This window comes from Corythoichthys intestinalis, chromosome 5 (genome assembly GCF_030265065.1).
Source record: "Corythoichthys intestinalis isolate RoL2023-P3 chromosome 5, ASM3026506v1, whole genome shotgun sequence".
NCBI classification, from domain to species: Eukaryota; Metazoa; Chordata; class Actinopteri; order Syngnathiformes; family Syngnathidae; genus Corythoichthys; species Corythoichthys intestinalis.
The window spans coordinates 11,266,386-11,280,395 of record NC_080399.1 but is presented as its reverse complement, the minus strand read 5'-3'; the positions used below and the strand labels follow the sequence as shown (position 1 = coordinate 11,280,395).

The window sequence follows — 14,010 nt, the reverse complement described above, 5'->3', positions numbered from 1 at the left end:
ACGCTCACTTGTTGTGTTTTATGGAGTTTTGCCGCCCTCTGCTGGCGCTTGGGTGGGACTGATTTTATAGGCTTCAGCACCCATGAGCATTGTGTAAGTAATTATTGACATCAACAATGGCGGGCTACTAGTTTATTTTTTTGATTGAAATTTTTACAAATTTTCTTAAAACGAAAACATTAAGAGGGGTTTTAATACAAAATTTCTATAACTTGTACTAACATTTTTCTTTTAAGAACTACAAGTCTTTCTATCCATGGATCGCTTTAACAGAATGTTAATAATGTTAATGCCATCTTGTTGATTTATTGTTATAATAAACAAATACAGTCCTTATGTACCGTATGTTGAATGTATATATCCATCTTGTGTCTTATCTTTCCATTCCAACAATAATTTACAGAAAAATATGGCATATTTTATAGATGGTTTGAATTGCTATTAATTGCGATTAATTGCGATCAATTAATTTTTAAGCTGTAATTAACTCGATTAAAAATTTTAATCGTTTGACAGCCCTAATAAAAATACTTACCTTCTTTTTATGGCTGGGTTGAAACAAAAGCGGTTATCTGTAAACAGGGGTTTCCAGGGTAAAATGGACAAATTAAAAAAATGTTTGGTGGATTTTTGCTTCATGAATCTGCTATGGCAGCATATAGGCATTTTGTTCTATTAAACACAACAGTTCTTTTGGCTTAAAATACAGCAGGTTATTTTAAAGAGGGGTGCAAGAGCAGAAACTGCTTTTTCAGCCTTGTCTGTGTTTTCCGCCATATACAAATTAAAGACCTTTAATTGTCTCATTAAAGAGATTTTTCCACCCCACAGGTATTGATGCCATGGACCCGGAACACTATATTTTTGGTCTGTTATTATTCTGAAGACTCAGTTGAAACTGCAACTATGCACTATTGTCTTGTATAGCATTTTGAAAGAATTGTTCAGTGTGAGACAATAGACTGTAAATAGTAAACTGTAATTCAATCTATCGCTGTCAATGAAAATCAGTGTGTTAACATTACATTATAGCCAATACAAGTGGACAGAAATGTCATAAAACGATCATTGATGCTTTATATTGCACAGCCAATGAACTTTATTGACATATTCTTCTGTATTACCAATACGTGTGTGTGTGTGTCTGGTTGGTAATCCATGGATTCGTAACATATAGTGACAGATGGCTGCTGGAGCTATACTCTGCTGCAAGCACGGTGTCAGGATTCAGCGTCAGTGTGTGTCTGTCTCCGCCTTAATAGGGATTTTCATTAAAGAGCTTTTGATGCAGCAATATACCACTAATCACTGGTAGCAGCTGTCCGCCGGGCTTTTCCCTTCTTCCATGCTAAAGTTCAATGTAAATTATTGTGCTTTACATTCGACGTCAATGACAATGAATGAGTTAATTGACTGACAATTTGTGGGACGGAATGACTGACCAACCAACTGTGGCGTGGAGCAGTCTGAAAAATTCACAGCCAAGCTTGCGCCGACATTAAAATCAAGCAGAGGTAGAGTAGCCAACTAAGAGTAGCGTTACTTCCAGTGTTGTTAATCTTACTTTTAAAAAAGTAATTAATTACAGTTACAAATTACTTCTCCCAAAAAGTAAATGCGTTAGTAACTCTGTTACCTGAATGTAAGAGTAATTAGTTACTTGGCAAAGTAACTGGTGATAATTTTCATGTTTTTTTTTCTTTTCAAAAAAAGAAGAAAAAAAAAAAGAGGTCACACAATTTAAAGTTTAAAAGGTTTTTTGGGACAATGGCGTACCGCACGCATGCTATTTTTGGACCGTGACGTCGCATCGTAAAGCGGAAGTAAGGCCGAAGTGGGACATTATAGACCCGCCCTCGCATAGAAACGACGCAATTTGTGCTACTTTTCGCCGGTAAATCTTTCAAAAACGAACATGCCGATCACGCATTGCTTTTTTGGAACTTGTAGAAACGACTCTAGACATTACGACACATGAAGGATGTTTACTTCATACGTTTCCGGAAACCAAAAACTCGGGAGGAAAAAATGTGAAGACCGAATCAACTTGCGCGGACTTTAACACCAGCTCGGTGAATTCGTTCACATTTCATATGCAGTAAACATGATGTTGGGTTGGCATGGTCTTTCAGAGTAAAAGAGGTAAGCCATTTTTATATTTTTAACTTATTTTTTAGCGTAACGTTGTGCCGTACTGCTTCTGTCTGACAATGAATGACCTGAAAAGAAATACAATGGTATCTGACTGCCACTGTTACCATTTCTGTTATATATATATATAACAACTTTAGTAAAGGGGAAGTGTAAATAAATTATAGAATTAAGATTTGTTATCAATGAAAAAATTAAAAGTGTTCGTTGGCTGTCACTGAGTAGCATTTGTGATCGCTACACAAAGCGAACTAAATTACCCCCAAGAACGGTCAGAGACGTAGGACAACCAGAGGATATATAAGAAAGGCAGGGCTGATGGTAAAGGATAGCTTGTTGAAACAGGAGAATGTCATTGTCAGTCGCGTTGATAAAAAAGCTAAGGCGATGCTTAGGTCGGCTCGTTTTTTTCGTCTTTTTCAGCCTTCGACACTCAAGCCATCTCTTTAACTGAACATTTTTATGTTCTTCCACATCTATGCCAGTCAATTTGGCACCAGGCACATCATTTTCGGAGAGAATTGGTAGGTTTAGCTCTGTAAACATCTCCTTCGTACATGATTTCCATTCATTTCCTATTAGGAACAAACAGTGGCTTGTCCCTACTTAGCAACAGTAGCTAATGTCATGAATATTAATGAGTGGAAGTGACGTGTTGCTTGCGGTACGTCATTGGCACTAGCCCAATTCTTTACCCTAAACTTAACTAGACACAGGGGTATTGCGGATATTGTGATAACTAAATAGTAACCTTTGCTATGCGTGTCATTTAATGTTGTGAACCAACCGTTAAAGTTGTTAAAATTGCTCCCTTTATTGAATTAGTTCCCTTCTGTCTACTTTTGACATGAGTAAGTTTTAAAACTATTACATCATTTAAAGATAGATTTAAGTAAAAATTTTCCCGATTTAGGAGCATTTTAGATAAAAAGTTACTTAGGTTCGCTAGGAAGGTTCTCTACAACTGAGCCTTCCTGAGAAGGCTACTGCTTTAAGATGGCGGCTGTTTACTAACGCATCTAGTTCTTTATTATAAATGTTGCTGATGCAGCCGTGTCTGTCATTTGCATCTAGTTCTGTATACATGTGATCTCTACCGAAGCATCATGTGGGCGTAGTTTGTAGGCTATCAGCTACAGTCAGGTATTATTGGAGCCACCTAGCATAGTAGCATCGCGTTTGCAACGGCGTCACACTCCCTTGCCTCCTCCCCACTCCTGCTCTGCTCGCTCGTCTCCGTGAGTCCGTCTTTTTCAGACTTTTATCGCGTCAGTCAACCAACATCACAACCCATAGTAACGCACGCCTTTCCCGCCTCAGTAACTGTAACGGCGTTGCCAAGATTAGAAAAGTAATGAATTACATTACTCGCTACGGTAGAAAATAACGCCGTTAGTAACAGCGTTATATTCTAACGCCGTTATTAACAACACTGGTTAATTCAATATAATATGACTCAAGTAAAAGTATAAGTAGTCATCCAAAAAATGTACTCAAGTACAAGTAAAAAAAATACTTGGTGAAAAGAATACTCAAGTAATCAGCAACATTGTGAGTTAGTGCTTACATTTTTATTTTATTATTTTTTTTTTTCTAACGGTATTTTTTTTATCTGTAGAATGTTATCTATATGAACTGTTGTTATAATGATACTGTACAATAACTAATTACATAACCACATTAAGCCAAAGAAATACAAAAAAAAAAATCTTTGAATTTCAGCAAGGGAAAAAAAGACAGAAATGAAGCATTATTTGTCCAAAGACCATCAGTATCCTCTAGTGAAGAAAATAATTTCCTAATTTGAATAGTGAATAGTTCCTATATCATTCCTATTATGAAATTTAAAGGATCATATCTCCAGTTTTCTTTGGTCAGTCGATGCCAAATAAACACTTGGATAGAGGTTAAAATCCACGCTTTTGGGTCATGTTGAGGGCAGCGCTCTATATCAAATACTTCATTTTTTACAGTGCTTAAAAGCAGTGTTTTTCAACCTTTTTATAATCACCGCACGTTTTTACATTGGAAAAAATCTCGCAGCACACCACAGACCAAAAATGTTCCAAAATTATTTTCTGTACAGTTTATTTAATGATAATTTCTCAGTATGTATACTTACTTAGTGTAAAACCTGAGCCTGTTTAGATGAACACAAAGTCAATGTCCTTATTCTTCAACGGCTCTCAGTCTTTCTGTGTTTTTATTTTACTTAAATTTTTTTTTTTTTTTTTAATAGCAGTTAGGCTTGAAAAAGCTCAGAATTTTCAGACGGGGACTTGAGCAATGTCTTTAACCACATTAGGGCCGAGCATCTCACAGACAATGGCTTTGCTGGCAGGTGGTATTAATGTCTCTGTCACGGTGTGGGACTTTTTGGATTTAGCAACAAGTTCAGCAACAAGGTAACTGGCTTTGAAGGCTTTCTCATTTACTTTTGTAGTTTTTCATCTAAAAGTTGCCTGTTTCTCTGCGTTTTCACGAAGGCGAACAAAATAGTCCCTTGACTTGTTTTGAAGGGACGTGTGTTTAGTTTGGAGATGACGTTTAAACTTGCTTGGCACCATGACGCTGTTGGATAGCTGCTCGTGTCGCGTTCAAGAACTGCTCGGATTTCTAGCCATTAGCCACCTTGCAGTCCTGAACAATGTGCTGGAATAAAACACAGAGGGAGGATTGACAGTCGCCACAAATGGATAGAATAGAAAGGACACTTTCGGGTATATCGTCACATGACCAGTCTAACCATATGATGTGCAGTAGACGGGCTGGGGTCCACATTGTCGCTGATGGCTAGAAATCCAAGCAATTCTTGAACGCGACACGAGCAATACCTCGCTCATCTGCACATGACTGAAACCTTTCTACCTACTCCTTCCTTCCTACCTAAAGCAACTCTGCCCGACGACGTAAAAAAATATATATGGCGGAAAACAAAAAATGGGATGGGGGCGTTATAATACTTAACGTTTTTTTACTTTACGCAGTTGGTTATGGTCCCTATTAACAGCAATAAGTAAAGGACAACTGTATATGGCGGAAAACACTCAGGTGACTTGAAGTTCCGCTCTGAGACCCCCAATTTAGCCAACTTTCAAAATTGTCCGATATGCATGTGTGATACATCATTGGAAAGCTTAAAATCTCAAATTTTCGAATGCCCTTGCTGATGGAAGGAGATTTTCACTCAAAATCTCTCAATACATGGCCCCATTCATTCTTTCCTTTTCACAGATCAGTCGTCCTGGTCCCTTTGCATAAAAACAGCCCCAAAGCATGATATTTCCACCCCATGCTTCACAGTGGGTATGGTGTTCTTCGGATGCAATTCAGTATTCTTTCTCCTCCAAACACGTGAACCTGCGTTTCTACCAAAAAGTTCTATTTTGCTTTCATCTGACCATAACACATTCTCCCAGTCCTCTTCTGGATCATCCAAATGCTCTCTAGCTAACCGCAGACTGGCCTGGACGTGTACTTTCTTCAGCAGGGCGACACGTCTGGCAGTGCAGGATTTGAGTCCCTGGTGGCGCATTGTGTTACTGATAGTAGCCTTTGTTACTGTGGTCCCAGCTCTCTGTAGGTCATTCTCTAGGTGCCCCCGTGTGGTTCTGGGATTTTTGCTCCCCGTTCTTGTTATCATTTTGACGCCACGGGGGTGAGATCTTGCATGGAGCCCCAGATCGAGGGAGATTATCAGTGGTCTTGTATGTCTACCATTTTCTAATAATTGCTCCCACAGTTGATTTCTTTACACCAAGCGCTTTACCTATTGCAGATTAAGTCTTCCCAGCCTGGTGCAGGTCTACAATTTTGTCTCTGGTGTCCTTCGACAGCTCTTTGGTCTTGGCCATAGTGGAGTTGGGAGTGTGACTGACTGAGATTGTGGACAGGTGTCTTTTATACCCATAATGAGTTAAAACAGGTGCCATTAATACAGGTAACGAGTGGAGCCTCGTTAGATCTCATTAGAAGAATTTTCCACTTTAATTTGGATATAAATTCTTTAAAAATCAAACAATGTGATTTTCTGTTATTTTTTTCCACATTCTGTTCGTCATGGTTGAGGTTTACCCATGTTGACAATTACAGGCCTCGCTAATCTTTTCAAGTCGGAGAACTTGCACAATTGGTGGTTGACTAAATACTTATTTGCCCCACTGTACATCCACGAGATGCCACATAGTTTGGAGATGACATAACTAACCCTAAAACTCAGGGGTGGTAACCATAAGCAGTCACTGAGGCGCCTGTATGTATTGATACACCATACAGGGTGACCCAAAAAAAAGTTTACACTCAGTCGACTGCTTATTTAAAAGCCATTGAAACATATCTAAATAGGTTGTCATGCTTAAGTGATTCATTAAGGTCACTCAATGCAGCTGGTAATCTCTCGTCTCTACAATTCCTGTGCTTCTACTGAAAATGAAGAAAACTTAAGCTGTACCTGAATTGCTGCGTGCCGGTCTGACACCTACTGAGATTGCAGCAAATCTGAGAATATCCAGATGTGCAGTCTACAAAGTTAAAAAGAAGCTGAAAGATCCTGGAACAGCCTCACGAAAACCTGGGTCTGGAAGTGCCGATCTGTGCAGACCAAAAAGTTGATTGACAAAGTGATATGTGGCCACCCCAGAGTCCAGATCTCAATCCCCTGGATTATAACATATGGGCAACTGTGGAGGACAGTGCCTGTAAGAAGCCACAAACTTCTGTGGCAGCCTTGGAGAGGTCCATTGTTAGATCTTGGGAAAAGATGACAGCATCCTACATAAAGAAGACCTGTCAAGCATTCCGCAGGCGCCTGGAGGCTGTTGTGACACTTAAGGGAGGACACATTGAAAAATAGAGTGTACTGTACATGTTCTTTACAATAATGTATAATTTGTGATTAAATTCTAATTCTAAGCTGAATAAACATGGCATTTAAGTTGTATTATGGCAGTGTAAACTTTTTTTTTGGTCACCCTGTACTTCTGCAATGGTGATACTGCAATCTTTCAGTTTTTAACAAATGTAGAACCACCGGATCCTTCCAAGCCACCAGAGTGAGTTCTACCATTGCCAAACACTGCAAGAGAGCCACCAGTCAATCCAGACGGATGCGTGTGACTGCACTGTTTCAGGCCATGAATGTCTGTCTTGTCCTATATTGGCACCATACATGACTGCTCAAGCAGAGACATACAAAGCAAAAATGTGCTAGTGCCAAAATGGGCAAAGACAAACTTGGTCCATCCCAAGATGGAGGAAGGGATCCATTCTGATCGAGGTTGTGTCTCAACTCGGTTTATGGCCCATTGGCTATTCACTGATAGTCTGCTGTTACAGTGAATATACCAGTGCCATACACAGAAGAGGAGGAGCTATAAGCGCAGCGGGAACACATTTTTTTTTTTTATTAATGGGTGAAGAAATTAGAGCGGCGGTCAGAGAGCCACACGTGGCTCTTTAGCGCTGCGCTACTGGCTCCCTGGAAATATATTTTTACTTTAATATGGTTTATGTAGGAGGAAAAACATAACACAAACATTCTTCTAATTCATTTAGATTGTAGTGAAGTTAAATTTAAGGCGGCATCGTACAATGGAGTAGTCACTTGGTGCGTCATTCTCTATAAGATTCACTGGAGAGAAAATATACATCGGAGTATCAGGCGCACCTTCAATGAGTGGCCTATTTTAAAACCGTTTTCATGTAGGCCTATAGGGCGCACTGCATTATAAGGTGCAGTAGTAGTAGTAGCAGTAGTGGTTGGCATTGCGTTATGCATCCACAAGGTGGAGCTGAGCTAAACAGAATGTCATGTCATGATTAACTAATATTGATCCATATATGAGGCACATCGGAGTATAAGGCGCACATTCAAGGAATGGCCCATTTCAAAACCGTTTTCATGCATAGGGTGCACTGCATTATAAGGCGCAGTAGTAGTAGTAGTGGTTGGCATTGTATTTTGCATCCACAAGATGGAGATGAGCTAAACAGAATGTCATGCCATGATTAACTAATTTGCTCCCAAAAACGTATAAATACGTTCTATTTTTAATTGTTTCAATGTCCCAAAGACGTATTTATATTTCTTTTACTTTTTTTTTTTTTTTTCTTTAAAAAAAAGACATCTCTGATCCAATTTAGATCCAAAGCAAAGAAAATCAATAAAAAGCAATAAAACTGGCCACTGGAGGGCAGTAGTGCATTCAACCCGATTCAATGGCAACAAATGGCCAAACCGCACGGCCGGGCGCCGGCGGAAGACGACCGAATGGATGCCAGGCGGCGGACGGCCTATCAGAACAACCTGTAGGACGCCCGGGATGCCAGGCGCTGGACGACCGAGCAGTTCGACCGGGACCACTAGTGCAGCGGACATTGCCTTTGAGTCCGTGATGCTCGCGAGCAGAGCCCGCAGAGACTCAAAAAAATTCATCTTTATGAGACAGACGGCGATGAGGAAAAAGTTTAACCGGGTGTCGCGGCCAGAACAGCGTCATCTCTCAGTTAGTTATGTGTTAATAAATTGTTACTTTGCTATTAAAAACTATTTGTCTTGTTGTTTATCTAATTTTCTAAAAGGAAAACATTATTCAGATGTTTGGGATGTAACTAAAGCAAACAATAGCTGTATATAAGTCAAAGTTATGATTGAAATGTATGCTTTCACAAAAACCTCATTTTCTCAGTTTTTTCATCAGAAATTGGCAAATTGCTCAAACTAAGCTATTTTCTAATGCTGATTTCTACAGAATGGAAAAAGATACAAACTAACTTTTTTTCTGCTGAAAGAAGAGAGTCTAATCTTTCTTTTGGTGGGTTCCATGTGTATATAACCATAGAACAGAATTTTCTGTGTGGTGAAGTTTCTGTGGGCTGTACAAAATCAGTCAAAATCCAGTAAAACGGCCGGGAGCGAAGGGCCTTGCGCCGGTGAAAATGGTTGGAAGTGAATGAGTTAACTAACATTGATCCATATATATGGCACATCGGATTCTAAGGTGCATGGTAGACATTTGAGAAAATTGAAGGCTTTCAGATGTGCCTTATAGTGGGGAAAATACTGTAATCATGAAGGCTGTATTTGTAGCTAATTTAGACATTTTGACAGTAGGCTAATATAGCTAAATACATCATGTGTTGCCTTATATGAGGCTTTCAATTTTTTGCAGCTCCAGACGTATTTGTTTTTTTTGCTTTAATTTGGCTCTTTCAACATTTTGGGTTGCCGACCCCTGGAGGAAATTTCAGATGAAAAGTACTTATTTGAGGAAATATTGAAAAAGGGAAAGTTGCAAGAAATAAAAAGTACAAAAAATCCAATTACCGTATTGGCCGTAATATGAGACGGTGTTTTTTGCATTGAAATAAGACTGAAAAAGTGGGGGTCGTCTTATATTCGCGGTTTAGACATTATACCCATTCACGACACTAGATGGCGCCAGATATCATTGAAGCGATGATCTGTCATGACAGATCTCAGCTACTCTCAAGTTTAACCAGGTTGCATTATTTTAGTGCAATGTTTTTCTTTATTCAGAGTTGTTTAAAGAATACAGTTACAGTTAGACAATGGTTATTGCAGTTATTGCAGTTTGTGAAGCCATTCATTTACGAATGTGATTGCACTTTAGTTTACATATTTAAATGTTCAGATATTAAGATTTGAATTAGGCAAAATAACATGCTTTTTTTCTCAAATATAGTAATTTTACAAGACTAGTTAGGTCAGATGGTCACAAGTGGTCAGTCATTCAGTCACTCGGTTCGTTAGGTAGTAGTCAATCAGTCAGTTGTCACATAGTAAGTCAGTTGAGCCTTAATTTAATTGTTTAATAAGTTGATGTTTGATGATTAGATCGTTGGTTTATGGTCATTCGGTCAATCAATGAACGGGTAGGCGGTTGCTTAGTCAATAAGTTAGTCGGCCATTCATTCCGCGTTTAAATGTGGTGTAGGTTGGTGGGCGAGTTTAACAGTTGTTCAGTCATTTGGTAAGTTAGTCGTTTGGTCCAACAGTTGCAGGATTTGTTGCTAATCGGCCAGTCATTGAATGAGTCAGTTGGCCGGTTGCTAAGTCCCATATTACGTAAGTAGGTGGGTTGGTCGGGAAGCGGGTTAGTCAGTCAGATAGTCTGTTGATGAGTAAATTAGTCTGTCCATAGTAGGTCAGCTGTTCAGTCCGTGGATTGGTGGGTCAGTTAGTTAGCAAGTTTATTATATGTGTTAGTCGCCGGTCGGGCTGTCACTTCGTAAATTGGGCAGTTGGCACAACTATTAGGTGGTTATTAAATTACATGTACACCATTCATTGAAAGAGAGGCCTCACCTGGTGTCTGTATCAATTGCAGGCATTAATTTGAGCTGGATCAGGCCGGAACATGTTCCAGGACCTCTTGATTTTGGATTCCACGTGTTGTGGGACTTATTTAGTCCGATTCCGGCACCTATTGTGTATTAAAAGTAATGATAATATAAAGCCAAGCGATATAGAGGAGAATGTGAGGTGACGATTCCGATGAAATTATCATCACTAGCTATGCTAGCGCTCTCTACCATAAATACCGCCATGAACCACTGCGCTTTACAAAAGGGAGCACACATTGAATAACACTGGAAACCACCACTCTAAGTCATGGTTGCCCAAACTTTTCATCAAGCATTTGGGCTGAACAGAAAACAGTCGCTTTAAATTGTAACGCTTGCAAGGTAAAGCTTGGCAGCGAAAATAACACAGGAACTTTGACGTTTTTTACCCTCTCATTTTATTCCTCTCTCCGCCACCCTAATGCAAAACAAACAACAAGTCACTGGCGGGCGGCTAAGCAGTCCTCCAATCGGAGCGTCGCGCTGGCGCATCACTAGGAGCCCCGCGTTGGCCCCTTGGAGATGCTGTTAACAATGTTGTTTATAAAAATGTTACGTCATTTGGAAGACTCAGAAATTTGTTGATACGCTCAAAAGCTGCACCAACAAATCAGCCCCTGACATTAATTAGAAATAACTTTAGGATCAAACGATATTTCAACATGCCTAAAACAGACCTGTTAAGTTTCACGATTTGGTCGGGAGACTCCCGATTTTGACCCCAATGCTCACGCCTCACGATTAGAAAGCCAAATCTCCCGATTTTCCAAAAATGTCTTTTTTTTTTTTTTTTTACGTTTTTGTTTGTCACCGTTTTGTAACGATACCATTCGGCCCGATTCGGAAAGTGACCAACAACGAATAGCCTGGCCGTCTCCGACTTCCCTGCCCTCACTCCCCTTCAGAGCTGGAAAAGCCCAACCAATCATCTGACAGGGAGGGAAGAGGCGAAGCACCACCGACTTCCCAAGATGCTGGCACTAATAAACCGGCTTTTAGACTGGTTCAAATCTTTATTTTGGAAGGAAGAGATGGAGCTGACCCTGGTCGGCCTCCAGTATTCGGGAAAAACGACGTTCGTCAACGTAATTGCCGTAAGTCTTACCTGCCAGCGACAGCTAACTAGCCTAATGCTAAAAGCATTAGAGCTAATGATGGGAGAACGATGAGGAAGAAGTCGCTGCTTTACTCTGTGTTTTCGTGGATCAAACATCATGGAATATTAAACCACTGCGGTCCTAACCCCACAATATATGAATTTAAGTGAGAAAGCATATCGTTACTTACTTGAAGTTTAATCATTTAGATTCGCAATTAAGCTAAAGCTAAAGTGTATACTATACACTTTATTACATTATATCATTATTACTGTGCTGAAACAAAAAATATAAAGTTTCAATTCTAGGTTACAATTCAATTAAAAAACTGCCATGACAAAGATACTTTTAAAAACAAATATGATTAATTTTCTAAATGATGTAATTAATGTTTATAATCTTGCTGATTTAGTCTGATGAAACCCTAATTGGAGTGATGGTTGATGAGATGAAGAGGCTGCTGAGGAAGCTGATGTCCAAATTTGTGCAAATGGATGTGATCAGGAAAGCTGAGGATATCCTAGATGTTGATTACAGGAACAAGGAGAACTGGCATGACACAGGCAACATAGCAGTATCACATGATGCCAGACAATACGTGGAGCAAGTTGAAGACTATCTCTGATGCCACCAAAAAGAGGTTCTTTGACAGTGTAGTTAATTTTTACACAAGTGTTGTGACCAAAATGAACTTGAAAAAAAAATGGTTGCATTTTGTCTTAGCGATTGTCGCGCGCGCGCGCATCATAGGGGTTGGCAAACAGAAATCTCCCTATTTGCAATTTCTACAACTTAACAGGTATGCTAAAAGACAGACAAACGAGTCAGAGAGGCAACAATGACAACAAGGAATGTTTTGGACAGCTACATATGGTAAGCTAAATAGGCCGCCGTGCCAATCTTTTTTAATGTTTTACAAGTTAGACCTGTTGAGAAACTAATTGCGACTAAGTCCCACCTGTGCTTATGTGGACAATAGCCTGTGCTGTGCAGAGTATAGCCTAAATAATTTTAAATTGTTGTCATAACATTCATACCATGGATATTACGCTTTTAATTTTTTTTATGATTGTTTTGCTGGTACTATGATTCCATCTCTCTTGTGAAGCGTCTTTGCGTGGCTTGAAAAGCACTCTAGAAATACAATGTATAATTATTATTATCTGAAATTAAGGGCTCATAAATCCCACAGCATGGCAAGTGGACGTTTGCATCTTGCTTCAGCACCATTTCTGCTTATATTCCAGGTCTGTCTCGTCAACCCTGCGCTGTCATATGTACTTTGTGTTCCGGCACCTTATGATTTACAAATTAAGCACTGATCAATTGTTTTTGATTTCATTATCTTACCCAGCTGGGTACCAGAACATCATTTGTGAACATATTTTTTTTTCTAAAACATAAAGCTGTCAGTCAGGTGACATTGTACAAAGTACAAATGCGACAATTAATACATTATTCAAATCTCACTGCCAAATAAAACGTTGCATTACTTTATATAACTCCTCAAAAGACGCCACTTAAACAAGCTTGTAGATTTGTTACTATATGTACTGTGCATATTTGTACATTTACAATGTATATATATGGTGTTGATGGTCAGGTCAGCCTCTCAGATTGATTCAGTCTATGGGAAATGATGTGCTAAGTGATTTTTGAGATGCTCCAAATGGCTCCCAAAGTATGGTCTCATCTTTCCATTTCCGAGCCAGATCAATAGAGTAAAAAGCTTGAGAGGGACAGTGAGCGAGACAGACGGAGAAAGATGACATCTCACTTGCTATTTGTGTTGAGCGGTAATCACATTGTCTGCGAGGAAGCCCACGATGATAATCAGTCCTCACCTCTTTGTAAGTCTGCACTCTATGAGAAATGGGAGGACTAAATGATTATTTTTCACAGTCATTGATGGCGACAGATGTACAATCCATTTGAACTGGAGGGCAGGCGGCGATCGAACGATCAGTGCCAGAACTTCCAGTTCAAATGGATTGGACGTTTTTTACCGTCAATAGCAGTGAGTGAGTTAAGACAATTCAGTGCACTCATTGAATATTCTACTAATACTAAAATTAAAGTACAAATACAGTGGAATTCAGTTGTATTTTACTTTACAATATAGTTCAAAACAAGACTTGCATTTGAGCTTATAGAAAAAAAGAAAAAAAAAACAATATATAATTACCTTTTTGGGTTAAATAATTATACATACATATTGTACTGTATATAACGAAGTTTACCATCATCCATGGAATGTGTGGCGTCCTGTAACCAGTCCTTGCTTTTCCAAAGTCCTCATGTGGTCTCCGTTTTGTATCCTCTGCCAGCTCACTTACCTGCTGTCGGTGATTATTAGACAGATTGTGTAGGCGGTGTTTAAAAAGAGAGAAAGAACAGA

The 14,010-nt window shown here is 39.3% G+C and overlaps 1 protein-coding gene across 1 annotated transcript in view; it reads left to right on the top strand.

Moving 5' to 3' along the window:
- The window catches only part of LOC130916404 (S-adenosylhomocysteine hydrolase-like protein 1), a 43,561-nt gene extending 36,468 nt beyond the window's left edge, over positions 1-7,093 (top strand). The window contains exon 17 of the mRNA XM_057837114.1: positions 832-7,093. Coding sequence (XP_057693097.1) covers positions 832-838 — 7 coding nt within the window. The 3' untranslated portion in view covers positions 839-7,093. The remainder of the gene's footprint in view (positions 1-831) is intronic.
- Positions 7,094-14,010: the final 6,917 nt, after the last annotated feature.